This window comes from Triturus cristatus, chromosome 4_1 (genome assembly GCF_964204655.1).
Source record: "Triturus cristatus chromosome 4_1, aTriCri1.1, whole genome shotgun sequence".
Taxonomy (NCBI): Eukaryota; Metazoa; Chordata; class Amphibia; order Caudata; family Salamandridae; genus Triturus; species Triturus cristatus.
In genome coordinates this window covers 919,173,463-919,201,447 of record NC_140585.1, presented here as the reverse complement: position 1 = coordinate 919,201,447, position 27,985 = coordinate 919,173,463, and the positions used below count along the sequence as shown (strand labels likewise).

General features: G+C 48.2%; 1 protein-coding gene across 5 annotated transcripts in view; it reads right to left on the bottom strand.

The window, feature by feature from the left end:
• The window catches only part of PPP6R2 (protein phosphatase 6 regulatory subunit 2), a 913,508-nt gene that overhangs the window by 253,909 nt on the left and 631,614 nt on the right, over positions 1 to 27,985 (bottom strand). For all 5 annotated transcript variants that reach the window (XM_085653731.1, XM_085653733.1, XM_085653735.1 and 2 more), the window contains exon 21: positions 10,382 to 10,470. In XM_085653731.1, coding sequence (XP_085509857.1) covers positions 10,382 to 10,470 — 89 coding nt within the window. The remainder of the gene's footprint in view (positions 1 to 10,381; positions 10,471 to 27,985) is intronic.

Genomic DNA, 27,985 nt, shown 5'->3' with positions numbered 1-27,985 from the left:
GCAACCAGCCACTAACCAAAGGCTAACATTGGGCCTACACTCTGTGCACCCGGCTGCCCCTGTGCCGCGGAGGGTGTAACAACTGTACCTACCTGACCCTGGGAGACACCCGAGTCTATGCCCAGAACCTTAACTCTGCCAGTCCAGTACTTACCTGAAAGCCAATAACTCACTTTTTCTCTATACGTAACATTGACTTGGTTTCACTTGGAATTTCTTCTAAGTGTCGAGTTTTTAAACTTGAAATATTCACTAAAAATCACCCGATCAACGAAAACTAAAATACTCACCTGTTATCAGGAGAGACCCCAGTGCTGGAACTTTGTGCCCAGCACTGACCCTGCAAAGCAATTACATCTGTGATTAACCGATAACCAAACTTTCCTCCATAGGATAACATTGCCTGGTTTTTGCCAGAAATTCTTCTGTCGATTTTTGAAACATACAAATATTCCTTAAAAATCGCCTATGCAACAAAAACTATTTCTTTCAACTGTTTACAGGAGATGCACCAGGGCTGAATCCAGCCCAGAGTAAGAAAAACCTATGCAAAGTAATTGATATTGTGTTTACTTCAAAATTCCCATTGAGCTCAATGTTATAATTGTGTTTAACTTGTGTTGCCTATTGCAACAACTGCAACTATTGCATTTAAAATTCTATTTCTTACTGAAAGTATTTAACTAAAGCATCTCATTCTGAGAAAGCACTTTGATAACTACTTGTGTTTCTAAAATAAAACAACTATATTGAATATGCTACTTACCAGTATGCATCTGTTCTTGGCATGTAGGGCTGCTGACATTCATATCTGTGCATAGATCGCCGCCTAGTGTTGGGTCCGGATGTTTGCACGTTGTTGTCCTGGAAGAGTCCTCGAAGTATCCTGGGATAGGTGACTCCTCCCCTGGACTACAGTGCGCATGGGCATCCTCTCCATCCTCAGATTGTTTTTCGCCATTGTGGCAGTGATGGAGTAGATATAGAAAGTGATGACCATGCTTACAGTAATTCTGAGAGCTGCAGCTGCTACAGGCGCCGGGGAGGAGGGAGGGCGATATGAATGTCAGCAGCCCTACATGCCAAGAACAGATGCATACTGGTAAGTAGCATATTCAGTTCGAGGCATGTGGGCTGCTGAATTCATATCTGTGCATAGAATATATAGCAGTGCCCTCTTATTAGCGGCGGCTACCAGTGCCAGCTGCAGCGGTCTGAAAAAGAGTTTTGAGAACAGCCTGTCCTACAGCTGCCTGCTGTTTTGATTGCACATCTACACAATAGTGTTTGGTAAATGTATGTGTAGTGGACCAGGTGGCTGCTCTACATATGTCATGCAAAGGAATGTTTCCTAGGAAAGCCATTGAGGCCCCTAACTTACGTGTTGAGTGGGCTCGTGGGGGAATCGTTAAAGTGCGTTTAGCCTTTTGATAGCAAATTTGAATACATTTAACGATCCATCTGGCTATTCCTGCTTTGGAGATAGCGTTACCTTTGTGGTGTGGGGCAAAGGCAACGAAAAGTTGTTGTGTTTTCCTAAAGGGTTTGGTCCTGTCGATATAATACATGAGGGCCCTTTTGACATCTAGTGTATGGAGTGCCCTTTCTGCGACAGTTTGTGGGTTTTGGAAGAAAACGGGCAGTTCAATGTTTGATTCATGTGGAACTGCGATACCACCTTTGGCATGAATTTGGGGTTGGTACGTAGTACGACCCTGTTGGCGTGAACCTGTATAAATGGCTCTTGAACGGTTAGTGCCTGGAGTTCACTAACTCTTCTCAAAGAAGTGATCGCTATTAGGAAAGCTACTTTCCAGGTAAGGAATTGAATCTCGCATGAGTGTAGAGGTTCAAAGGGTGGACCCATCAGGCGTGTGAGGACCAAGTTGAGGTTCTACATCGGAGCCGGTTGGTGGCTTGGTGGAATGACTCGTTTGAGTCCTTCCAAGAATGCTTTGATGGCAGGCACTCTGAATAGAGAGAGGTGCTGCCTGGTCTGCAGATAGGCTGATATTGCGGTCAAATGGACACGTATAGAGGTGTACGCCAGATTGCATCGGTATAGGTGTAATAGGTAACAAATAATGTTTTGGATGGATGCATCTAGCGGGTTAATGTCATTATTATTGCAATAAATGACAAACCTCTTCCATTTGGCTGCATAGCAAGCTCTGGTAGTGGGTCGCCTGGCCTCCTTAATGATGTCCATACAGTCAGGTGGCAGGTTGAGGTAGCCAAACTCTAGGACTTCAGGAGCCAGATTGCCAGGTTCAGCTGTTGCGGATCTGGGTGCTGAATCTCTCCATGGTTCTGCGTTAAATGCTCGGGTTTGATCCGCAGCCTTTGATGCGGCACCACGGAAAGTTCGAGAAAGGTGGTGTACCACGGTTGGCGTGCCCACGTTGGAGCAACCAGGACGAGCGCCAGTGAGTGTTGACGCAGTTTGCGTGCCACCAGCGGTATCAGTGGTGCTGGGGGAAAAGCGTACGCAAATCTGCCGGACCAGTTCATCCATATCGCATTGCCCTGCGACTGCGGATGTGGGAACCTGGCGGCAAAGCTTTGGCATTTTGCGTTTTCGCTTGTCGCGAATAGGTCTATCTCTGGATGACCCCACTGCTGGAAGTACGGTTGGAGTACTGATGGGTGCAACTCCCACTCGTGCATCTGGTGGCTGTGTCTGCTGAGCAGATCCGCCATCTGGTTGTCCTTGCCGGGGAGGTGTTCTGCCATGAGGAACATGTTCCTTTGAATGGCCCACTTCCACATGCTCTGAGCCAGATGAGACAACTGTGGAGAGTGTGTTCCTCCCTGCTTCTGTATGTAGTACATGGCAGTCATGTTGTCCGTCCGGATCAACACGACTTTGTTGCACAAGTGTACTTTGAAAGCTTTCATAGCGAGGAAGATTGCCATCAGCTCTAGAAGGTTGATGTGCATCTTCTTTTGTTGTTGTGTCCATAGTCCCTGCACTGTGTAATGGAGTACATGAGCTCCCCATCTCTGGAGAGACGCGTCCGCCGTCAGTATTATCTGTGGGACAGGCTCTTGGAACGGTCGGCCCTTGCAAAGGTTTTGTGGATTCCACCAATGCAGAGAGTTGTATGCCCGACCGCTCACCAACACTAGGTCCTTCAACTGTCCTTGAGCCTGATTCCACTGACGTGCTAAGCACTCCTGAAGCGGGCGCATATGTAGTCTCGCGTGGGGGACTATGAAGATGCAGGAGGCCATCATGCCTATCAACTGCATGAACACTCGCGCGGGAAGGGAGTGTTGTGGTTTGAACTTTGAAATCAGCAATTGCATGCTGTTGATTCTCACCAAATTTGGCTGAGCTGTGGCCGCCAGAGTGTCTATAGTCGCACCTAGGTACTGTTGTACGTGTGCGGGCTGTAGATGGGATTTTGGGTAATTTAGTGAGAACCCCAGACTGTGAAGGAGGTGAATGGTGCGGGACATGTGGCTGGCACATTGCTGGGCTGACTTCGCTTGAACGAGCCAGTCGTCCAGGTAAGGGTAGACGTGTATGTGCTGCCTCCGTAGATGTGCTGCCACGGTAGCTAGGCACTTTGTAAACACCCTTGGTGCTGTTGTCACGCCGAAGGGAAGGACTTTGAATTGGTAGTGCTGCCCTTGAACAGTGAACCTGAGGTTTTTTTTGTGTGATGGGTGAATGGGTATGTGGAAATACGCATCCTTGAGGTCCAGTGTGGCTAGAAAGTCTCCCTGCTTGAGCAGCGGGAGGACTTGCTGGAGAGTGAGCATGTGAAAATGCTCGGAAAGAATGTATCTGTTTAGGGGTCTCAGGTCTAATATAGGTCTGAGTGACCCGTCCTTCTTCGGTATTAAAAAGTACAGGGAGTACACCCCCGTACCTTGCTCGTGGACGGGTACGACCTCTATTGCGCCTTTTAGAAGCATACTTTGCACCTCGTGCTGTAAGAGCGTTAAGTGCTCTGAGGACATAGGACGGTTTTTTGGAGGTATTGTGGGTGGAGTGGAGGTTAGTTCTAGACAGTAACCGTATTTGACAATATCTTTGACCCACCTGTCCGTGGTGATGGAGTTCCACGTGGACAGGAACCTTTGTAGCCTTCCCCCGACAGGTGTTATGTGGTCGGGAGGAAGGGAGAGGGCGTCACTGCTTGTTCTTGGGGGAGGACCTGGTGTTGCCGTAGCCGCGTCCTCTGCCCTTTGTACTGGAGCCACGATATCCACCCTGGGTGTTTTTATCGTAGGTGGTTTGTGTATTGCCCTTGTTGTATGTTTGCTGTGACCCCTAACCTCTACCTGCCCCTCTATTTCCGGGGCGACGAAAGGAGCCGCTCCGAAAGGACTGAGTCTGGAGAGCCCCCATGGACTTTGCAGTGTCCGTGTCCTTCTTTATTTTCTCTAGGGTGGTGTCAACCTCCGGGCCGAATAAATAGTCGGGGTTGACTGGCTGGTTGAGTATGTTGTTTTGCACCTCAGGTTTGAATCCGGAGATTCGTAACCAGGCATGTCGTCGCAGCATGACGCTAGTGTTTATGGCCCTGGCAGCTGTGTCTGCGGCATCCAGTGCGCACTTGATGGATGCGTTTGTGAGGAGCTGTCCCTCCCTGATGAGGATCTCTGCACCTTCTCTGAATTGGTCAGGGAGATGTTGGATTAGTTGCTCTAATGTGTCGTAGTGCGCTCTATCGTAGTGAGTGAGGAGTGCTTGAGTATTGGCAATGCGCCATATGTTGGCTGCCTGGGCGGCAACCCGTTTGCCAGAGGTCTCTAACACCTTGGACTCTTTGTCCGGGGGAGGAGCGTCACCTGTTGTTTGGGAGTGTGCCCTCTTGCGAGCATTCGCAACGACAATGGAATCCAGAGGTAATTGGCCTCTGATGTAAGTAGGGTCCCCAGGCGCTGATCTGTATTTTTTGTCGATCCTGGGGTTTATCACTCTTGCCCTGGTGGGTTCCTTGAAGATGTCCTTTGCTGGTTTGAGGACACCCTTCAACATGGGTAGAGTTTTTATATTCCTTTCTGAGGATGCAAAAGTATCCATAAGAAAGTCGTCCTCGACGGTGTCCGAGTGAAGTTGCACCCCATGATTGGCCGCAGCACGTTCAATTAGAGCGTTGAACGCTGCCGTGTCCTCTGTGGGAGATGTTTTTGCTCCATAGAGTTGCGGGTCTTGTGCATCCATAGGTGCACCTGGGTCCACAGGGTCATCCCAAGTTTGATCAGGGTCCTGTTGGCCGTCAGGGTCCATGTCTCCGGGGTAGGGGACTTGGTCACCCATGTAGTCCACCAACGCATCCGTGTCGGAGTGTGTGGGAGAGAAGGATTGCGGATCCTGGTAGGGTGAGTGGAAAGGTTCGTAAAGAACTGGTTCTGTAGCCACAGGCAGCTTTCTTTTAAGTGGAATCCTGAAGGAGTCCAAAGCCGGCTCCGAAGTTATTTTCCGTTTGTGGATAATCATCCCGCCGGTGTCGGCGTCGATTAGATGCGATGGAGACGTCTCCGCAGAGCGTTCGGCAGGCGTGATTGTGGTATGGGTCACCCGTGTCCTGATTTGGAACATTTTCGGGGCCGTGGATGGTGGCAGGCCAAAAGTAATGTTGGCTGGTGTCGAAGAGGCTGCTGGAGCTTTAATTGGTTCGGAGCCCGACGTGTCCTGGAGGACCATTTTCTTTTTGGTGCTTTGCGCAGCAATGGGTCGCGTCTGGAGCGCCCTCGAGTCTTTTGCACCGACCGGTTCTGTTGAGGCGGTCGTGGATTTTTTAGGCGCCGGTGGGTCATCGAGTCGAGGGGCGGGAATGGCCGTCAACTTCTTCGATGAGTGTGGCTTTGGTGTCGCCGTGGAAGCGGTGTGAGACGCAGCAGGCTGTTTGACCTTTGGGGACGGAGTCGATTGCGTCGGTGCCGGGAGCCGAGCAGGTTTGATGGTACCGAAGGCCTTCTTCCTCATGTCGACTCCGACGTCGGCCGCTTCGAGTTCGGCACCGAAGTCTCGTTTGGTGCGCTCGGTGCCGATGTGTTTTGCTGGCGTCGAAGGTGTAGAGGGCCTCGATCCGACCAGCGCCACTTTCGGTTTCGGTTTCAATTGAACCAATACAGCTTTCGGTTTCGGTTTTGAAGAAGGGAAACCAGCCGTTTTGGGCATTAATGGCTGCCGCTGAATGTCCGAGGCCGGGCCCGAGGGCGGGGCCGAAGAACTGCGGGATAGGTCTTGGGTAAGGCCCGAAGGCGATCCCTCGACCAGAGCCATAGACTGCTGCACTGGGCTTTCTTCAGTCTGAACGGGTAGGCCTTGCTCGTCACCGGAGCTACTCTCTTCGGCCCCTAAGGCCTCATTGTAGTCTCCTACCTCGGTGTCGTCTTCATCTCTGCGAAAGAGTGTTCCGTCAACGTCTTCCGATCCGGAGTCATGTTCGGAAACGGGACTGGAGGGTAGGTTCTCCACTTCTTCGGTCTCTTGGATCGAAATCTGGCACTGGCCATGCATGTAGATTCGTCGTGATCCGGTGAAAGGCATTTGTTGCACACCGGATGGACGTCGACGTGGGGATATTTCGCATTGAATACCGGACACCTCTTGAATGGTGTTCTCGATTCCATCGTTGATGTCGAATCGACGGTCGGGTAAGATGCGAAAGTTTGTTCTGGAAGTTAGTAAACTAACAAAAATACTATCGATACCGATCGAGAACAGTACCGACGCGAACTAAAGGCCTTTTGGCCTGACAAAAGATTTTCCTAACTTGAGTCAAGATAGCACATCCGAACCTAATGGCGGAAAAAAACAATCTGAGGATGGAGAGGATGCCCATGCGCACTGTAGTCCAGGGGAGGAGTCACCTATCCCAGGATACTTCGAAGACTCTTCCAGGACAACAACGTGCAAACATCCGGACCCAACACTAGGCGGCGATCTATGCACAGATATGAATTCAGCAGCCCACATGCCTCGAACATTTTTATATACAAAACAATTGGCCTAGAGTTCAGTTATTGAGTGTGTGAGACCATTTGCTGACTGAGTGTACAACAAATGCTTTACACTGTCCTCTGATACTGCCTTACTGCTCGACCAAGCTACCACTTTAGAGAGTAAGGTTATATCCAACTTTAACCTCTGTCAAACCTCTGGGGACTGTGGAATCTATGCACACTGAACCTTACTTTAGTGCAGTATATACAGAGCCACTTTCTTATACTACCCCAAGTGTGCCATGCGCTACTCCAAATGTGCCATGCGCTACCCCAAGTGTGCCTGGGCCTTGAGCTACGTCAAGTGTGCCTGGGCCTTGAGCTACGTCAAGTGTGCCTGGGCCTTGAGCTACGTCAAGTGTGCCTGGGCCTTGAGCTACGTCAAGTGTGCCTGGGCCTTGAGCTACGTCAAGTGTGCCTGGGCCTTGAGCTACGTCAAGTGTGCCTGGGCCTTGAGCTACGTCAAGTGTGCCTGGGCCTTGAGCTACGTCAAGTGTGCCTGGGCCTTGAGCTACGTCAAGTGTGCCTGGGCCTTGAGCTACGTCAAGTGTGCCTGGGCCTTGAGCTACGTCAAGTGTGCCTGGGCCTTGAGCTACGTCAAGTGTGCCTGGGCCTTGAGCTACGTCAAGTGTGCCTGGGCCTTGAGCTACGTCAAGTGTGCCTGGGCCTTGAGCTACGTCAAGTGTGCCTGGGCCTTGAGCTACGTCAAGTGTGCCTTGAGCTACGCCAAGTGGGCCTTGAGCTACGCCAAGTGGGCCTTGAGCTACGCCAAGTGGGCCTTGAGCTACGCCAAGTGGGCCTTGAGCTACGCCAAGTGGGCCTTGAGCTACGCCAAGTGGGCCTTGAGCTACGCCAAGTGGGCCTTGAGCTACGCCAAGTGGGCCTTGAGCTACGCCAAGTGGGCCTTGAGCTACGTCAAGTGGGCCTTGAGCTACGTCAAGTGGGCCTTGAGCTACGTCAAGTGGGCCTTGAGCTACGTCTAGTGGGCCTTGAGCTACGTCTAGTGGGCCTTGAGCTACGTCTAGTGTGCCTGGGCCTTGAGCTACATCAAATGTGCCTTGAGCTACGTCAAGTGTGCCTTCCAATTCTAACACTAGATGATGTTGCTTAGGCTTTTAACCCCCTAATGGCCTTGCCTCTTTCAGATCTTTCAGGGTTATCTCAAACAATGTTTTCTTTTTTAACAAGTTCTTGATCTCTGCCCTACTCTTTCTCTGAACCGCAACAAAATCGTAGGTGTTATGCTCCGCTTAGACCTTTTCCTTTGAGGGTGCACGTCCCTCCTTTTCCCTTTCAGCTCTCAATCATCCACCGAAAGTTTTGTGTGCTCTTTCGACTGCGTGTTTTCTCGGCAATGAAGGCTTGATTTTGAATAGGTCTTCGTTTTATTCAAAGACCAGCGCTTCAGAGTATTGGGTGCTATCATGGATGTCTTTTCTTTGGACACCTCCGGTGGCTTTCTGGCATGCGACACTGTGGGTTTTGAGTCTTTTGCCTACTTTGATCTTCGACCTCGCAAATATCCTCAAGGCAGATGTCTTGGTGTTCTCCTTGAGCTTGCTTTGCTTCAATGTCATTAGAGAAACCCATCTCATTCATCAACAGAGCAATTTCTCTTCCTTTCTAACTCCGATAGGCCCGCTATATCTGTATTTGTTCAATGTGCTTGAAGGATCTCATCTCTGTGTTTCAGAGTTTGCGCATTGTGCGCAGGCCTCTGAAGTATAGTCTTGTGGGAGGCAAAACATACAGACAGCTAGGGCGCTTTCGCTCCCGTGACAAAAAAAAAAAGAAAACCTGTATCGAGAGCCAACCCCGGTTACTTCCTTGACTGCTCTCCGGAGTTCTTGGAGGGCTTCTCAACGACCTTTGTCGAATAAAATTGAGAGCTCTCCGATGAACCTCTGTACCCAATGGGCGAAAAACCCATCTAATATGGTTGACACACTTACGGCGGCGTCATACAGGGGCTCCACTCATGCGGACTCAAATCAACAAACTTCGGGGCATATCAACAAGGCGGCGATAAAAAATTATGGCCGCCGTTTTTAGCCGAAAAGTGGCGATAATTTTATCGCTATATCAGCAAGGTCACGCTATGGCGTGAATCCTTGCCTTAGTGCCCTTTACCGTAATGCCCACCTTTGCATCTCTAATGAGATGCAAAGTGGGCGTTCCAGCTCAAAATAACTGGAGAAATGTCGCTAACCGACATTTCTCCAATTATCAATGGGCACGCTAAGAAGCCTAGCGATAAGAAAAGTAGCGCTATCCTTGGTTATCGCTACTTTCCTTACGCCTGCTTTTAGTTTGACTTCACGATATCCAATGGAAGGTGGATATCATGGCTGAGTCTACCCTGCCCTATCAGCAAGCTATCGCCAAACGTTGTGCGATTATCGCACTATTTCCAGCGATAATAGCGCAATTGGAAGCTTGCGCCTGGAATTTTATCGCTTTTGAGATAAGCGTTGCTAATAGCACACTATCTCAGGGATCAAATTCGGCGATAATTATCCTAGCGCTAAGCGATAATTATCGCCGGTTGTTGCTAATATGCCCCTCAGTGTTAAGAAAACAAAGACGCTTTCGGACTCAACCACTATTTGGCGGGATTGTGCAAAGCATGTGAATCTAGAAGCGATTTCAAGCTGCAAAGCTGTAATTTATTATATCTAGCTACCCACCGATTTGGCTAAACTTCAGGTCACTGATGATGCAAAGTATGAGTGACAATAAAGGTAGGCAATAACAGCCTTCTCAACATGTAAAGATGTTTAGATATACTATATGAAAAAAATTATTGAAAAATGGTTGGACTAATCTAAAAAATATATTGTATGAGGAACGCAGCAAGGGCGGCATATTTGTAATCTTGTATAGTCATTTGGATATTTTGGTATAACGCAAAAATGACATGTTTCTTTCCAGAGGGCTGCACATGTGGGGCATGGTAATAATCAATATAGTATTGTTTACTTCAATCTATGTGGTCATATGACACATTTTGTTAACTCTAAATGTACTAGAGTGAGGGTAGATGCTTTTAATTGTATAGATATATCGGTTTTTAGTATGATACTTATTACAGCCTTGAAGAGTTCGTTTGATAAGAAACAAAACACACTAGCTGGTTTTTCTACGAGGTGATCAAATAAATTAATTGACTGACAATCCAGTGAAGACTCGCATTTTATTTTAACATACTGGCTGAGAAAACAAACTGAAGAACTTCACTAGCTCAGAGTACAATCGAAAACCTAGACGATGCATGAAACAAACCAAGTCAGGTTTATCAGAGATCCTAAAACTATTGCAAATTTTAAAAAGCCATCTGTGCTTCACCTAGCTGTGCCCCATCCCTCCCATCAATTCAACCAATGCGGCTATCTTGTTTCTCATTGCTCATACTTACAGGTCTTGTCCTGAATTTGCTTAGGAGATGTCTCGGAATCACTACTTTCTGTATCAACAGGAGAACTGCACCGAGGGCCAGACTCAGAGCTGAAAAAGAGAAGAGTTCCATGTGATAGCACGCCCAAACAATGCACTAAGACTCGCAGAAGATTCATAACATGCAATGTCCTTCAACTACAAAATATTGCACTGATTGGTTTTTCAAATTTTTCACTGACTAGACGCCATTGTCATTTTAGATTTTCGAGTCTGGCTGTCATGGAACTTCCTCCTCGCCTATCAACACTGCTACGGCAAGAAATATGCTGGGCTGGAATATGCTAATATCCTTTTACATTGGAGGGGTAGGCTGGCCTTTTCGGTACGCTTCCATGAAATTTGCCCGACAAGTCTCAGGCTTTCTTCTGATTCTTCTTAATGGGGGATGAGAAGAAACTTTGGACAGAGAATGGTCAAAGATTTGGTATGAAAGTTGAAAAACTCCAGATTCTAAACATCTTGGAAGGGATAACTTACAGACGAGCGGGGGAAAAGGTCACGCAAAGAAGCCACGTGAACTGCTCTGTGCATGCATGTCAACTTTTCCATTTATGGGATAACCCACGAGCAAACGGGGAAGGGACAGAAGTATAGGAATTGGGAATCCATCAGTAGGGATGGCAAGTGCCTAAGAGAGCAAGTATTGCCTGCTGTTCTTGGATTTTATCTCATTACACATTGCAATCATAACAGGGACTCCATTTAATATGAGGGTTGTAACATCACATAGCCGGTTTACGGAATAGTGCTATTTGCCTGCACCATATTTTGTCTGAGTTATCACATTGGGAAACTTACAGCACCATACAGAGGATATTCTGGCCCTTCCAAAGCTAAAAAGAATAATCAAATCCACAGACTAGTTAAAGACAGCGCGGTCTATCTATGAATAAATGGCGCCAACACTAAGTTCCTGGTGTGGTTAAAATAGTAGCATCTCCCAAATATTGCGCTGCAAATAAGGAGCCTAGAGTCCTAATCAATACTGAATTATCTTGTGGTTCCCAAACCCAATTTGGCAACCAAGAAGTGCTCCCTTAGTGAACATGAGAAGTGCCCCTTTGGCTCCAAGCAGATGCATGGATTATGTCCAAAGTCTGTTGTAAAATACATAAGGCCTGTTAGGGTGAAGGATCAGAACATCTGTAGAAATTAGCATCTCATTATGTTCCAAACACGACCAACTGGAAGCAAGCACTAACCCTCTGGATCATCTTCAATCACAAAAACATTACGGACATTTAAAAGTTATAACAAGTCAGTGAAACTACTCCTCTCTACATACCATAACAACCCCCTCTACTTGTATTAATACACCGTTTATCACTATATGAGCAAAGTACTTCAACTTTCTCCGACAGTGGCCAAAGAGGAGGCAATTGAAGAAATCTGTATCTATCCAACGCTCCTCTGTAAGAAGGGCAGGCACTTCCCCCAAAAGCATCTACTTCCAGCAGGATGGCATACTGTATTGTTAACAGCCACATAACCGGTCTCACCACAGTAAAGGATCATGTTTGAGGGCTTACGACTGATTCTAAATGCTCAGGTGGTCCAGTTCCTGCAGCTGAGATCTCTCAAACAAAAGATTTCATTTCCGATTTACCACCACTGACTTAGCTTGATTGCTCTCTTCCCTTTTATGTATTTAGGTAGGACTGACTTTTAGATGGCAATATGGGAAAGTCTACACTAAGCCACCTGCTTCTACGTCACACGGACGTACGTCTTGGTCCAACAGAAGTGCAAAAGGGATTGTCTGACAAAGTACTGATCTACCACAGGCTGACAGTGCCTTGGAGTTGTAATAATTAGTGGGATAAAAAGGGACCAAGCACTTACAGGGCTGTGCTCATTAAATCCCTACATGCTTTAAAATTGTTTTATGGCATCACAGATTAAATCCCACTCACTGAATGGTATAACAAGCCTAGGCGTCAGATGGATAAGACCTGAACAAACATGCTGGGATTTGAAAATTTGCATGTGCTAGTCAATCGGAATTTTAATCAGCAAAACTCAGTACTACCACCCACCAAGATTCCACATGATCAAGCTCACAAAGAAACAGAATGTCTCTATGTGTTCAAAATCATTGATTTTAGCTAGCCAATTCAGAAAGCAGAGAGCAAGTTATTTACCTTCAGGAATGCTCTTTCTGCTTATAACTCGATCTAACCGTAGATTCTCCACTTTTAAAATATCCCAAGGTGACAGACTTGATCCGCAAGATTTAGATAGCCTTGCGGCTCCACCTCAACTCCGTTCCGATGAAGTCTCATATAAGCGTCACCCCTGCAGGTCGATGTCAATCCTCCTGAACTCAGTCCACACCTTCAGACGCAGTATCCAACATTAATCAGAGGTACCAGTGTGCAGATCTCTAGTTTAGGGCCCTTGAAGATGGAAAAAGAGATCATTCCATAGAATGGGGACGTGGGAGGGGAGTAAGGAATCTGAAGTTAGACTATCCACGAGAAAGAGCATTAACAAAGGTAAGTAACCAGTTCTTCTGATGGATTCTTCTCACTGCAGATTTCTCACCTTTAGAATAGGTACCAAAGCAGTACCTCCCAAGGTGGTGGCCAGTGGAATGGCTGAGACCAAAAAGTCCAACGGGAACGAATGCAAAAACTGTCCATTTCCTCTGACCTGGCTGGCAAGGCAGTAGTGCTTTATCACGTGTGCCCTCATGCCGATGTTGAAACCTGACAGATGTCAAGGATAGGCACTGCATGTGCCAGAGCAGTGGTAGGAGCCACAGCTCTGTTGGAAGGAGCTTTAAACCTCCAGAGACTGTTTTTAAACACTGCACAGAAGATCTTGATGCAGAGGTGTAGGAAACCGGCTCAGCATATACTATACCAAAGTAAGGTATAGTGTGCACAGAGTCCAGTGGACCCCCAGACGTATAGCTGAAGCTAAAGTAGATAATACATTACTCTCTTTTGTGGTAGTGTGGTTGAGCAGTCAGGCTTTGCTTATCAGGAGGGTTGTGTTAAGCATTGGTTGTACACACTCGGGCAACAAATCATGTGACACACTCAAAGACTGAACTCAGACCAACTATATAAAAAGGTATTTTGTGGTTTTATTTCTAGAACCAAGATGTACTTAGTAGCAGTTAGGTTAAACTAGTCTTACAATGCGACTTTTCAAAATACAGTAAACACTGGTTTTGAAGGAACATTCAGATTACTTTTTCAGTTGAGAAAACGATGAGTTAACTGTTCAAAAAGGCTTGATTACTTTTAGATTACTGTTCTAGTTTGGCATGAAACACACTCCTAACAGTTTAAGCAACACAGGACATTTGCAAGCAGGTTAACTCTTGTGAAGGCAATAGGTAACTTTTTGTGCTACACAAGACAGTTCAACACTTAGAAGAATTTTCACAGAAAACCCACTCTTACAGGTGGGTAAAAAGGTTTTAGGATTGGAGTTTGGGGGTGATGGTTGGAGGTGGGGAGGAGGGCAGAACCAAGGTTCAGGTTGGCACTCAAGGGGCACCACCAGCGGCACTAGGTCAGCCGGTTACAAATTGCCAATGTTAGCCAGTCGGGCTAGGGGGCACCTTGGTTTGGGACTGCTTACGGGCAGGCCACTCGGTCTCAGGAGCCAAGGTTTAAGGTCAGGGCAAAGGGGGTTTCAGGTTGGCACAAAGTCCAAAGCACCAGCGGTGCAGGGACCACCGGTTGCAGGGTGCCCCAGACAGGGGAGGTGCGTCCATTGGGGAGTTGCCACCCTGCCCGCGCCCACAGCTCCCTCGGCGTCTCAGAACTTAAGTAAACTCAGTTCACTTAAGTTCATAGACGCCAAGGGAGAACTGACAATCATGTCAGTCAGCATGACGTCGGACAGCCCACCCCCTTCAGAGTCTGAAGGGGGTGGGCGGTCCGGCGTCATGTTGACTGACGTGCATTGTCAGACCAGAGGCAGCAAGCAGCAGCACAAGTGCGCATGACTGGGGAAGGTTGGCAAATGTTTCCGCCGTGCCCAGTCATGCGCACTAGTGTCTGGTCTGGCTGGTGCATGCCCATTAGGAGAGCGAGGGTTGAGTAAGGCTCAAACCTCGGTCTCCTAATGGGCAGGCGGGTGGCTAGTAACCCTGCTAAGCAAATCCTGGCGACTGGCACAACTGGAGCAGCGCCAGTATTGGCTGAGAGGGGTTGTGACGCGGCTGTTCCTGTTCAGACTGAAGACAGAGCACCAACGTGGGACCCCAGCCAGCCTCACCGGACGTTCCCTCCCCATTGCCCTGAAGGAAAGCCTATGCTCCGATGATCTTCGCTCAGTGGTTCTTTCTCATCTTCATATGCGAGTGTAGCTTTCATTGATTTATGGTTTAAAACTTTTATTGATTTTCGTAACAGAGGAAAGGAAACCAGACCCCGACTCCTTAATACAATATATGTCAGACACAAGTGTTGCGACTAATAGCATTACCAGGGTAAGAAGCATGGAGCGAGGCTACCAGAGAAAGCAGAATAAGAAAGAGAGCAAAGGAAGAAAACATCAGAGGGAGAACCTCCAAAAATGTAAACCCAAAGGTTCCCCAAACCGGCGTCCCCTTCGGGATTTTAGAGGGTACATCAACAGGTTTGGCAGGCCCAGAAGTACGTAGGCAGGGAAGCGCAGGAGCTGCGTGTCTAGGTGAGTATCTATGTCGTCCAATATTTGGGACCAATAAAGCTGAATATGCTCACAACTCCATAGTAGATGTTTTAGGGTGCCCACCTCCTCACAGCCCCTCCAGCAGAGAGCACTCTGGCGGGGATCAAAGCGATGGAGATGCTCAGGCGTATAGTACCAGTAAGTAACCACCTTAGTCATTGTCTCGGTCAGGCCTGTGTGGTATGCTGAGTGTCGGGCCCTGTAGTAGATGTTATCCCATTCCTTAGGAGTGAGGGACCTCCCGATCTCCCTTTCCCAGCACATTCGGCCCGCGTTGTACGTATGCGCGTTTGTGTCAAGTAGGTGCTTGTAAAGATCGGAAATTAGCTTTTTATCTGAAGATCTAGTGATCAACCATTTCTCAAATGTAGTGAGGGGGCGCTGAGCGCCAGGTTTCACTTGAGGCTGCAGGACCCAATGTCTAAGTTGCGCATATGGGAGCCTCTCTGTCTCTGGAAGGCCATAATCTGTGCTAAGCTGTGGAACGGGAATGATGCCATCTGTGTCAAATAGATGTCCAAGGCATCTACACGGAGAGGGCCGCCAGAGTGCAAAAGCCCTAGACACCATGCCTGGTTGGAATGCGGGATTGTTAAAGAGTGGCGTCAATGGAGAGGGGAAGGACGTCAGGGCGTGGGTGATAGCAGTACGAACCCACGCCTCCAAAGTCGGACCCGTGATATAGGAAGCAGAGATTCGGCGGCCTGTGGGCCTTACGCAGAAAAGGGACACCCAGCAGGGTCGTTGCCGCCACCGCTTGGTCTTGGAATAACCAATGCTTCTCGGACTCCAATCGACTCCACTCCACAAGGTAGCAGAGTTGTGTAGCTGCTGCTATTGGTCGAAGAGACAGGTCTTGAGTAGTCTCCTGAAGGACAGCAGGTCTTCGGTTTGTCGCAGGTAGAGGGGGAGGGAGTTCCAGGGCTTGGCGGCGCGGTGGGAGAAGAATCTGCCTCCGGAAGTAGTTCTCCGGGTGCGTGGGACCATGTGTAGTGAAGATTGCTATCTATATACGTACAATGCTAAGTTAGCACAACCGCGTTAGATGTTAGAAAGCCATCTTGCCGCTTTTGCACACGACACTGTAGTCACATGTTATTAATTGAGAAATGCTTGCTCGACTTTGCTTCACATGAGAACTGTCTGTTGTTCACATCCCAAACAGTGAGCAGCGACCTTGGTCTGCACATCGTGTAAAGAAACAGTCTGGGTCGCTAGACGGTGCATGTTGTTGGGTTCAGGTTGATCGGCCCCCTATTTAGCCATAACACGCACGCAGCTGCAAATACCTGAAAGTCGGGTGCTTTTAATATTGCAGCGTTACATGTTTTTCATTACATTCGGAAGAAGAGCTTTCCCAGGAGCAGAGCCTAGCTGATCCTGTGATGTGATCAAACTGAGCTGATCTTTACGGTATGGGGTTCCCCATTCAAGACCTAGAGACCTTTTATTAGTCTAATAATAAGAATATTAGTTTACTAGCGAAAGGAAGGTAGCTGATATCCACTGTTATTTTAGTATGATTACTCCTTTCATTTTCTATGGTATTGTAACTATGCTGATGGTTTTGATCTTAATCATTTGTCTGGTTATGTTAGCCAAAGTACTGCATCTTAGGACACGAGGTTTATAAAATAAACTCTTTAAACTTTACCGTGTCTGTTTATTCTGTTGTGGACTGATATGAGAATAATTACGAACAGGTATTTCTGATTCCAACCATTCCTGAGAATACCCCAAGTCGCTTGTTCTGGGTTGTCTATACATTGGGATCGCCGAGATAAACCTCGGATAACGAATGGGACACTGATGCTGGTCGGATAAGGGGTTCTGGGTTCTGAGGTGAGTTTTTGGTACACCACAATTCACTGAGGTCCTGGTTTCCTGTGCATAGTTCTGTGCATAAGCAGAATCCCTGCAACATGGCGCACCTAACGTTTGGTCTATTGATTTGAAACGCCTCAGTAGTGCTTATATTAATCCACAACACCCTCACTCTAGTTTCCGGTTGACGGGAGTGATGGTTTAACCTACCTGTGTTTCGACTAATAGGTTCTTTCAAGCTTGATCATTAAAAAGGTTATTTTTACTGAACCCCAGTGCTACTGTTGATATTGTTGATACTCTTTAGTGTGTCCTGATGGCGGTCGAGATATCCGCGCATAGTCGTGCAGCTCTACGCCGTCATTTGACGACGTATGGGGTGCCGGATGATAGGATGGCTATTATTTTTGTGGTGAGCGCTGATGAGTCTTACCCGTATGAGTTGTTTTACTCTTGGGTGACTTTTCCGGCAGTGGATGACGATGATACGTTTCATTCCTTTACTCCCACACAGCTACCTGCGGTCTATACCCCGTATAGGACACAAGAAATTCCAATCTCTGCCTGGCAGCATACCATTTGGTTTAATGGCGCCCTTCCCCATTCGGTTGCACCGGCAAGAATGGGCCCTTTGTCTATTGCAGGGGCCACATGGCCGGTGCTGGCCGGTTTCACGCCTCATCCCCGTTATCTCACGGTGGCGGTGGCTGAGTTGCGGGTGTTGTACACAGCCCTGATTACAGTTCATAGGGCTTTGGTGCAGTACGTGTCACGCAAGGTGCAGGTGGGGGCACCTGCGGTTGCGGGACAACCAACGGACCACCACGCAGTGGGTATTAGTCCAGTTATGGTTAATTCGGTAGTCGGCAAGCGCCCCCAGAGTAAGGATGAATTTCCTTACTGGCTTGCTGAGAAATTTGACCAACTGGAGGCGGTTTTTCCGCATACAACTCCTGTGGAGAAACACAGGATTCTCACCATTAGTTTGCCGAAAGACCTGGTCCCAGATATGGCCGATTGCACTAACAGGGGCAAGGTCTTTGCCGCGACCTATTCGAAGTGCTATGGCACTCCGTCTATATCTGTACTACCCTCCGTCAAACGGGTTCAAGACAATCACGGTGCGGAGGCTGCTATTGAATTGGGAATGAGGCTTGTCGACAGCTTCGATGTGGTATGTTCCATGGTAATGGGCAACCTCAAAGGAGATGCCATGCAGTTCCAAGTTGCTAATATGATGGACCGCGTGGATGAACTCGACAAGCCCAAGGAGTTCGCTAAAATAATTGCGAAAGCATACAGGACCGTGGGCCGTAGTGCTTTGGGTGTAAAACCAACTGTAATCACTCCTGATATAGTACAACAAACTAAGGTGAGCTCGTCTACTAAAGACGAACGCCCCAATTTTCCTAAACAAAGTTGGAGAGCAAAAAAACAGGGGAAGCAGCAACAGAAACAGGGGTCTCGTCCTGACTCACCCGTCCAGTCGTCCAGTGAATGCACATATGATCTGCGCGATCGATCTCGTATTAAGTCACATGATAGATTTCAGGTTCCTGAACAACGCTCTCCTCGTTCTTCACAGGAAACATCGGCTTCACAATCCGGTGGCGGAGACCGTGGGAAAGGAAGGGGTGCCCAAGTACGTGAGCAACCCAGACAGACTGACGGCAAAGGCAAGCAGGACGAGTCTGCACGTCAAAGACCCCTGTTTCAGAAGAAGAAAGTTGCTGCACTAACAGCTAGGTATGCCACAGATAGCACGGACGCAGCTTCAGAACCTGACATGGGCACTAACGCTGCTCGACAGCGCGGCGGAAGTTACAGTAGTGTGACGGGCACTGCGTCCATATCTGGTGGCGACAGCAATTGATACATTCGTGAATATTGAAACTGCTGACACTCGAGTGGCTCCCCCTGATAGACTGTATAATATAGTCCTTTTAATTGATGGTGACATACAACGTACAATTCAAGTTTTTTTTGGGGATAATCTGACCACTTCCTATGATATTCTATTGGCGGAGGCAGATTGGCCCCCGGCTTTCGTTTTAGATGCTCCTAGAGGGGAGGAGATGATCCTCCCGTCCTTTGCGCACACAGTGCCGAAGGACCAAGCTAAAAAGTGCACCTGCGTTATATCGTAATCAGGATGGCTGGGATAAATTGTCCCCCAGCCATGAGATTCTGTTGCGAACCACGCCCCAGCCACAACCCCAATACCCCATGCATCGCAAAGGAAGACCTCACGTCGCGTCTTTCCTTGAACAATTGGAATATCAAGGAGTAATTGAAACATGTGGGTCACCAATGAATAATCCTTTATTCACTGTGACGAAGCCTGACGGGTCGTACCGCCTAGTTTTGGATTACCGGCTTTTAAACTCTCATTGCCGGACATGCGCAGTACAAAATACCCACAGTTCGGCTCTCGTCGATAGTCTTGTGAGAAAACGGTTTAAAACCACACTTGACATTTCCAATGGCTTTTACAGCCATAACCTGTCCTCTCTTAGTAGTGAGTGGACGGCATTTACCTCAGGTGGCAAACAAAAACATTTCAAAAGATTACTGATGGGCTATAAAAACAGCCCCGGTGTCTTCGCCGCTCGCGTTGTCTCTCTGTTAGAGAGTATAGACCCTGATGCGTACTCGTATGTGGATGATATTTATCTCACAGATGACGAGTTGGAACCGCATCTCCGTCGCGTTGATCGCATTATTGTTTTGTTTGCAGACTTCGGTTACAAATTCAACTTTGCGAAGTCTCACATTGCGGAATATACAGTGTTGTTCTTGGGATACGAACTCAACACTGAAGGTCGAGGATTGGCGCCGCACTTCCTAGAGAAATGCGCATGCCTACATGCTCTCACGACAATGAAGAAATTACAATCTCTGCTGAGTTTTCTGAATTTCGGTCGAACTTACATTCCAGATTATGCCCAGCGTATCAAGCCGCTTTATGCCTTGATATAACCTATTTTTTCCAAATCATGTTGACTGCCAGAGCATTCAGCTATATTGCAATCATTGCAAGCTGATCTTCTTGCTTCAAAATTCTTACTGACGCGTGATAACCACACTAACCTTGTGATAAGAATGGTGCCAGGCGCAGTGGGTTTCACATACTTAACGTTCAAGGAGGGCGACACCGTCCCCATTGCCTACAAATCACACTTGTACACTTCGGCTGAACTGCGATTTTCCGCGGTCGAGAAAGTTCTGACGGCAGTGCAGATGGCGATTCTGAAAGAGCGAGCGCTATCGCAAGGTAAACGCATGTTGGTGGTGACACCATACTCCTGCCCTTGAGGCGGTGACGAAAGCAAGTGTACCTAATTCTAAGGTTTTGCATCCAAGGTGGATACAATGGGCCACTTTCTTGACACCGCCTGACGTCACATACATCTTTGACGCGGCTCTTCAGACTCAGGAGTTTTTACAGTATGAATTCGTTCATCCAGCTCCTCTGTCTTTGCGCCCACTCGAGGATTACCATTGTGTGATTTACACTGACGGTTCTGCGCAACCGGCTACTGGATCGAAGCACGCCTATTCAGCGGCCTGCGCAATTGTGGTCGGTACTTTCGTGAATGGGGAATTCCAATCCGATGTCGTGCATACGCAGTCATTGGGCGATTGTACCGCACAGTTGGCGGAGCTTCGTGCTCTGGTTCTTGCACTAGAGTTTGCTGATGCCCGAGTCACTACTCTTATAGTGAGCGACTCATTTTATTGTGTCCAATCTTACAACGACAATCTACATTTTTGGTCTTAGAATGACTACCATGATTCCAAAGGTAGCACGATTAAGCATAAAACGCTTTGGGTTCGAGTGGCAGAACTTAAAGAACATCTGCCCCTCCTGAATGTTATTCACACCCTTGGTCACCAACGGGTTGGTGTCCATGCTGTCGGCAACAGCCTGGCTGACGAGGCAGCAAAAACAGCAGTGGCAACATACTTAGTAGCAGCAGTTACAAGATCCAAAAGTAAGATCGATGATGACATCTTGGCAGCTATTGCTGCTACAGAGAAGGGAACACAATTTCCTAGAGGTTTCCCTTCCCGTCTCGTTACCATTATCGCTTAAGTCCTGATAACATCCCATTAGTGAGGATTAAGGACGTTGGTGACAGGTTGATTCCCAACGCGGACTGCAGACCATCTTTAATATTAGCAGCTCACGAGGGCATGGCGTCCGCGCATGCCGGCGTCGCAGCTACTGTATCTCTGTTGCAACAACGTTACTGGTGGTGCGGTTTATATAAACAAGCCCGAGCTTATGTTCTTAATTGTGACATTTGCCAGCAGATAAAACCTTCAACTGCGGCGCGCCCACCACAAACTCAGTTGTACATATCCAATAAACCACTAGGTTGTGTTTATTTGGATCACTGCGGTCCATTTACCTCTGATACTGCGTACAAATACATCTTGGTTGCAGTGGATTCGTGCACACGTTTTCTGTGGGTGTGGCCACAAAGGAGTGCTGATTCCCGTACTGTCATAAAAGATTTGCGTGTCTTTGTTGGAAGTTTTGCATGTGGTACCTTTCATTCTGATCAGGGCCCTGTGTTCGCCTCTAAGGCGTACAAAGAAGCCATGAGAAATTTGGGGGTCCAAGTCAAATTTTCGTCTCCATACCGATCTGAGGGTAATAGTGTAGTGGAGCGAATGAACCGTGACTTAAAGCAATCTTTGACAGCCAGGGTTTTAGGTACTGGCCGGAACTGGGTAGCCCACTTATATGATGTGCAACGTGCACTTAATAATCTCCCTAGAAGGTCTCTGGGTGGGCGGACCCCATACATGATGCTCTTTGGCATACGAATGTTTGTCCCGGACCTTGATGGTCTAGACATGGCGTCGTCGGCCGCACCCTTTGACGTAGATGATCACTGTGCTATATTGCAGAATCTTGAAGAAGCCAGAGACAGTCTAGCGAAGGAACACGTACCCTCCTAATCTGATGCTGAGCTTCAGATTCCTGTAGTCGGCTGGCTACCTCGAGTTGGTGATCTGGTCCGTGAGAAGGTGGAGAACAAGAAGGAATTCGGCCCCTCTTATCGTGCACCAGTTCCAGTGCTTGGAGTACAGGGTACACGAACAGTCATTTTACCTCCACTTCCTGGTCGAAAGGATAACAGGTACATCTCTATTGACAATGTCAAGCTACAGCGAGTGGCCAATTCTTCTTAGTATGACACCGGCAGTTTCTTGCCCTTCGATGCTGAGAAATTCTGTTGTGGCTCAGGCTCCTAGCACTGTGCCTGATGTTGCCGTCGAGATGCATACAGTTACTGGTCCTTTATTGCCACCGACGCCTGGTGGTCTACCTGAAGATATTAAGTATGCTTATCCTGCGGATGTGCCACTGCCTGTTTTACAATCCACCACAGTTACCCAGTCACGATACTCTTGACTCTAATTCAATGACTTCCATTGCCCCGTCCAAAGTTTCGATTTTTGTGGCCTGGTTCAAAACACATTTTTTGATTCCCCCTTGGACTTACATTTGGCTGGTGCTCATATGTATTTTTTTGTTTATGTCCATTGGCTTTGTGGTAGTGTTTTTTAGACTTATCAATGGGCACTAACTGAAAGAACGCTCTACAATTCGACTAATTGATGGAACGTTGGCCCCCCACTCCTCATCACATATCATGAAAAGGGACCAGACTTTTGTGAACATTACTGCCTGGCCTGTACGTGATGGGATCGCTTGGAATGCTGTGAAATTTCAAATTCATGGCCCCACTGAAGTAATCAATGTGCCAAATGTATTTCGTGTTTCTATGGGTGATGTAGTTAAGCAGAACATCCACTCGGGTGATTTGGATGTTCAGGTCATAGAAGCACGGTTTTCTGATTTGAAATATTATGCTGCATTTGATGCTGAGGATTTGTATTTAGATACTGCGAATTATGATGAGCAATTCTGTTATCAACATTATGGCATGCATTTCCTACACAAAGCAAATACGTTTAGAAATTTAGTAAATTTTACACAATGGGAACACTGTCCCGCCCCTAGGCTGGGCAGCACCGCCACATTAGTGGTCAAACTCACATATTTTTCTGATTTCAGTGTGTCAAATCCGGCCTCCTTTTATTTTAAGGTTGCGCCTGAGTCTGCTTCTAAAGTTAGACTGACACACACCAAATTGTTGTATTCCAAGTCCTTTATGGACGAGTTGGCAATTGGAGGATATGATCTGTGGAAAGCTACTATCGATCTTAAATCGGTTTGGGGTTCTAAACCGTGGCAGGTACAGGGAACAGAAGCTTTGCATCGTGCCGGTCTTATCCCGAATCACATGTTATTTTTAAATTCGTCCATTTTTCAGACCACCTGTTTTGGATTGGCTACTTCTAAAAAATTCAATTCTCCCTCCATTCCAGATCTGGGTGCTTATCCAAATTGGGGTAATCATACGGATCTGTCCCTTGCTACGTTGCAGTCATACATTTCCAACACATCCTTCAATATTTCTGAATTTAATCTGGAAGGGTGGTTGGTGTGGCAAACTAGTTCGGATTCCGGTCAACATCGGTTTCTGGATTTGGCGCCGGGGTATACACAAGTTCGTGTAGACCCCCGTTTTGAGTCTTCTCACACTGTAACTACCTACTCAGTAGGGAGGTTATGCCAATCTTGGCTGCAACATTCCACCTTAGCATCTGTTAAACTTCATTTAGCACGATTAAACGACAAAATAGATTTGAATGATTTTGTTAAGGGTCCTGCGGTTGGCAGACCCAAAAGATGGGTGTATGCTGTTTATAACGAAGTTTGGAAGTTGGAAATTGAGGCTGCATCCAGATTGCGTGCTATTGATCAAGCCAATATGGAAAAGGTATTGGCTGTAATAGATAATAGCATTAACACCCTGTCTTCCAGAATTTATACCTTAGACAATATCTGTGGTAGACATTGTGCAGGATGATTGGTCTGTTTTATATCATGGTCAGAATCAATTGCGTTCTGTTATGCAGTTTGCATGGACATTGCAGACGTTAAAGGCTGGGAAGGTCCCTTGGGATTACATGAATACTTTATCTTTGTTCCTTCCTTTTAATTTAACCGCAAAACAATAGTTCATGTCCATGAAAGATGAGACTTATTCATTGTTACACCTTGAAAAGTTAGAACCTTTACCTTTCTCTGTTGCTGAATTGAATTCTGCTGTGTGGCTTATCCACGGGTTGATCACATTACCATTCCCCCTGTTTAAGTTCAGTTCGTGCATGAAACATTATGCCCTAGGCAGATATGAAAAACTTGGTTCTGCCTTCCTGCACGAAGTTTGGTCACTCCCATTCACGTATAGATATGTGAGGGACGGAAAAGAGGTATACTTAAAAGGTGAAAAGTGCACTTCCACTCCGGATCACTCTGTTGTGTGTAGGCACATTCAATTGCATGGTGCATGTAATGTGCACGCTCCTAATTTAGCTTGCGTCCTGAAAGGGATCCCTGTGCCAGTTATAACACCGTCTTTTACGCTGCTTGCCAACGGTAGTTATTTGCTATTAAATAATGAAGCTTGCTGTGGGATGTTAGTGGGAATTCCCTACATAGTGACTGTATCACAGAGTGGTTTGCTGTAATAACGTCCTTTTCCCACCCCCGCATGGACGGCTCGATGTATCCATCTGGCCTTCCATTCCAACCTTGAAAGCAGAGTTCAATAAGATGAGCAGAATAAGGGCTCTATTGCCTCAAAAAGAAGTTGCGTTGACTTCATCCTGGTAAACATTTGTCCTTCACGTAGCAAACACGCGCACTGAGGTGCAAGCGCTTTTGAATACTGATCTCCCACTTCATTTTGCGACCCTGATTCAGACCATCTTTAATGCCTCGTCAACAAGTGGCCTGGCTCATTTTTTTTAAAATTCTGGGCTCCGGCCTCGTGACCTCCTTTTAAACTATTTTTGGTGTGATCGTGGCATTTTTTCATTCTATTTTTTCCAGCGTCTTCGGAGGTCTCCCTTTTCTTCTCGCCCTCGTAGCTGGGGTACTTTTGTTGATCTGCGCACTACGCTATGGATGCACAACTTGCGTCTCACGACAGCAGGTCCTGGCTGTTACATCTTCGTAACCGGATGCTTGAATACTATGGCACTTTACCACTGGCGACCTTAAGCATAGCCTATGGATTGCCCTTCCGGTTTCCCTATTTTACTTGTGTTCAGCCCGTCTTTCATTGCCTAGATTGTCCATTCCAATGGGCTCTGGATTTGTGCCTGTCGAACTCGGTGTCTCCTGCCCCGGATTATGATCGGCTAATGAGCCCCTTAGTGGCCCATGAGTTGGACTGTTCTGGCGTCAGGATTATGGCCTGTGGAGCAGCATATGGAGTCCTTGGGAATTGGGACATCGGAACGGCTGCAAATGAATTATTAGCGAGAAGTTATCTTGAAGAGCACGCCAGTTGTCCACGAATGGTGCTGGAGGCTCCGATGGTCGAGGAGCATGTATGTTCCTTCTCCGTGCTGAACTGGATGGCAGATAATTTTGCAGAACGTTCCAATGATTTCCTCTTGGAAGCTGTTGCAACTTATTGTGCTTATACATTGATGGATTGACATTTTTGCACTTTCATTTCGTCATACGTCCTTCAATTATGTTTTTATTTTTAATCCTTTAAATGTTTTTCAATTCTTTTTATTTTTTCTTTGTTTTTTCTCTTCGAACTTTTTCACTTACCTTATATGGACTAACAGTTCATGCCCTTGGTTCCATTCTAACAGACTTGAACTCTGCGTTCTTGCAAGTGCGCCCCTACTGGTTAGTGGTCCGATCAAGAGGGGGGGTGTAGTGAAGATTGCAGAGTTTTCTGTTGGGTACGTAGAAGGCGAGTCGACTGTTGAGATAGGCAGGGCCGGTTTTGTGGAGTGCCTTGTGTGCGTGGATCAGGAGCTTGCAGGAGATTCTTTTGTCGACTGGGAGCCAGTGCAGGTTCCTTGGGTGGGGGGTAATGTGGTCGCGGCGCGGGACGTCTAGGATCAGGCGTGCAGAGGCGTTCTGGATTCTTTGTAGTCTGTTGATGAGCTTGGACGAGGCTCCGGCGTAGAGGGCGTTTCCGTAGTCGAGCCTGCTGCTGACTAGGGCCTGGGTGACTGTTTTCCTCGTGTTTGTCGGGATCCATCTGTAAATCTTGCGGAGCATTCGGAGGGTGTTGAAGCAGGTGGAGGAGACTGCGTTGACTTATTTGGCCATGGAGAGTTGCGAGTCGAGGATGACTCCCAGGTTGCGTGCGTGGTCGGTGAGGGCTGGGGGGGACCCCAGTGACGTGGGCCACCAAGAGTCGCCCCAAGCGGAGGGGTTGGACCAGAGGATGAGGATTTCCATCTTGTCTGTGTTCAGTTTGAGGTGGCTGTCCTCCATCCAGTATGCAACTGCCTTCATTCCCTTGTGGAGGTTGGATTTGGCGGTGAGGGGGTCCTTGGTGAGGGAGAGGATCAGCTGAGTGTCGTCGGCATAGGAGATTATGTTGGGGTCGTGTTTTCGGGCGATGCGTGCTAGTGGAACCATGTAGACGTTGAACAGCGTCGGGCTGAGCGAAGATCCTTGAGGGACGCCGCAGATTATCTTGGAGGCATCGGATCGGAACGGTGGGAGGCGGACTCTCCGAGTTCTGCCAGAGAGGAAGGAGGAGGTCCAGTCCAGGGCCTTCTCTTGGATCCCGGCGTCGTGGAGGCGTGTGCGTAGAGTGCGGTGGCAGACGGTGTCGAAGGCGGCGGAGAGGTCCAGGAGGATGAGGGCCACCGTCTCGCCGTTGTCTAGCAGGATACGGATGTCGTCTGTGGTGGCTAGGAGGGCGGTCTCGGTGCTGTGGTTGCTGCGGAATCCTGATTGGGACGGGTCCAGGATGTTGTTGTATTCGAGGTGACGGGTGAGCTGGGTGTTTACTATCTTCTCGATGACCTTTGCTGGGCTCGGAGGCAGGGAGATGGGCCGGAAGTTCTTGAGGTCGCTCGGATCCGCCTAGGGTTTCTTCAGTAGGGCGTTGATCTCTGCGTGCTTCCAGTTCTCAGGGAAGGTGGTGGTCTCGAAGGAGAGGTTGCTGATTTTGTGCAGGTGGGGTGCGATGGAGTTGCTGGCTTTGTTGAAGATGTGGTGCGGGAGAGGGTCGGATGGGGATCCGGAGTGGATTGTTCCCATGGTCGTGATTGTGTCCTCGATGCTCACGTTGGCCCAGGTTGTCAGGGTGTCGGTGGGGTGCGGTGGGTTCGGTGTGGTCGGCAGGGGCCGTCCGTGGTCTGAAGCCGTCATGGATGTTGGTGATTTTCCGGTGGAAGAAGGTGGCGAGGGAGTCGCACAGGGCTTGCGAGGGTGGGATGTCGTTGGCGAGTTCCTTCACGATGTTGAAGAGCTCCTTGCTGTTGTGTGCGATGTCGTCAATGCGGTCTGTGAAGAAGGTCCTTTTGGCTGTCCTGATGAGGTGGTGGTGGTTGCGGATGGCGTCTTTGTGGGCAGCGCGGCTGTCCGGCGTCTTGTCGCTGTGCCATATGTTTTCCAGTTTCCGGCAGGTGCGTTTTGAGTAGAGGAGTTCCGGGGTGAACCAGCTGACTAGTCTGCTGGTGTCTCTGCTGATGGGATTTTTCAGCGGGGCGACGGTGTTGGCGCAGTCGTTCATCCAGCGCTCGAGGGTGAGTGCACCTTCATCGCGGTTGTTGGGGTTCGTCGGAGGGTCGAGTGCGAGGCTTGTCTGTAGTTGTTCTTGGGAGACTTTGCCCCAGCAGCGGCGGGGGGTATGTAGAGTGCGGTGGTGTGTGAGGGGTTTCCGGAAGGAGAAGTGGATGCAGTGGTGGTCTGTCCAGGTGAGTTCGGCGGCGTGAGGGCTTGAGGAGAAGATGGCATCTAGCGTGTGGCCGGCGATGTGGCTCGGCATCGTGACGAGCTGTTTCAGTCCGAGGTTGGTGAGATTGTTGATCAGGGTGGAGGAGTTGCTGTCGTTGTTCTTCTCCAGGTGATAGTTCAGGTCTCCGAGGAGGATGTAGTCGGTGGAGGTCAGCGCGTGCGTGCTGATGAGTCGCAGAATTGAGGCCGGGG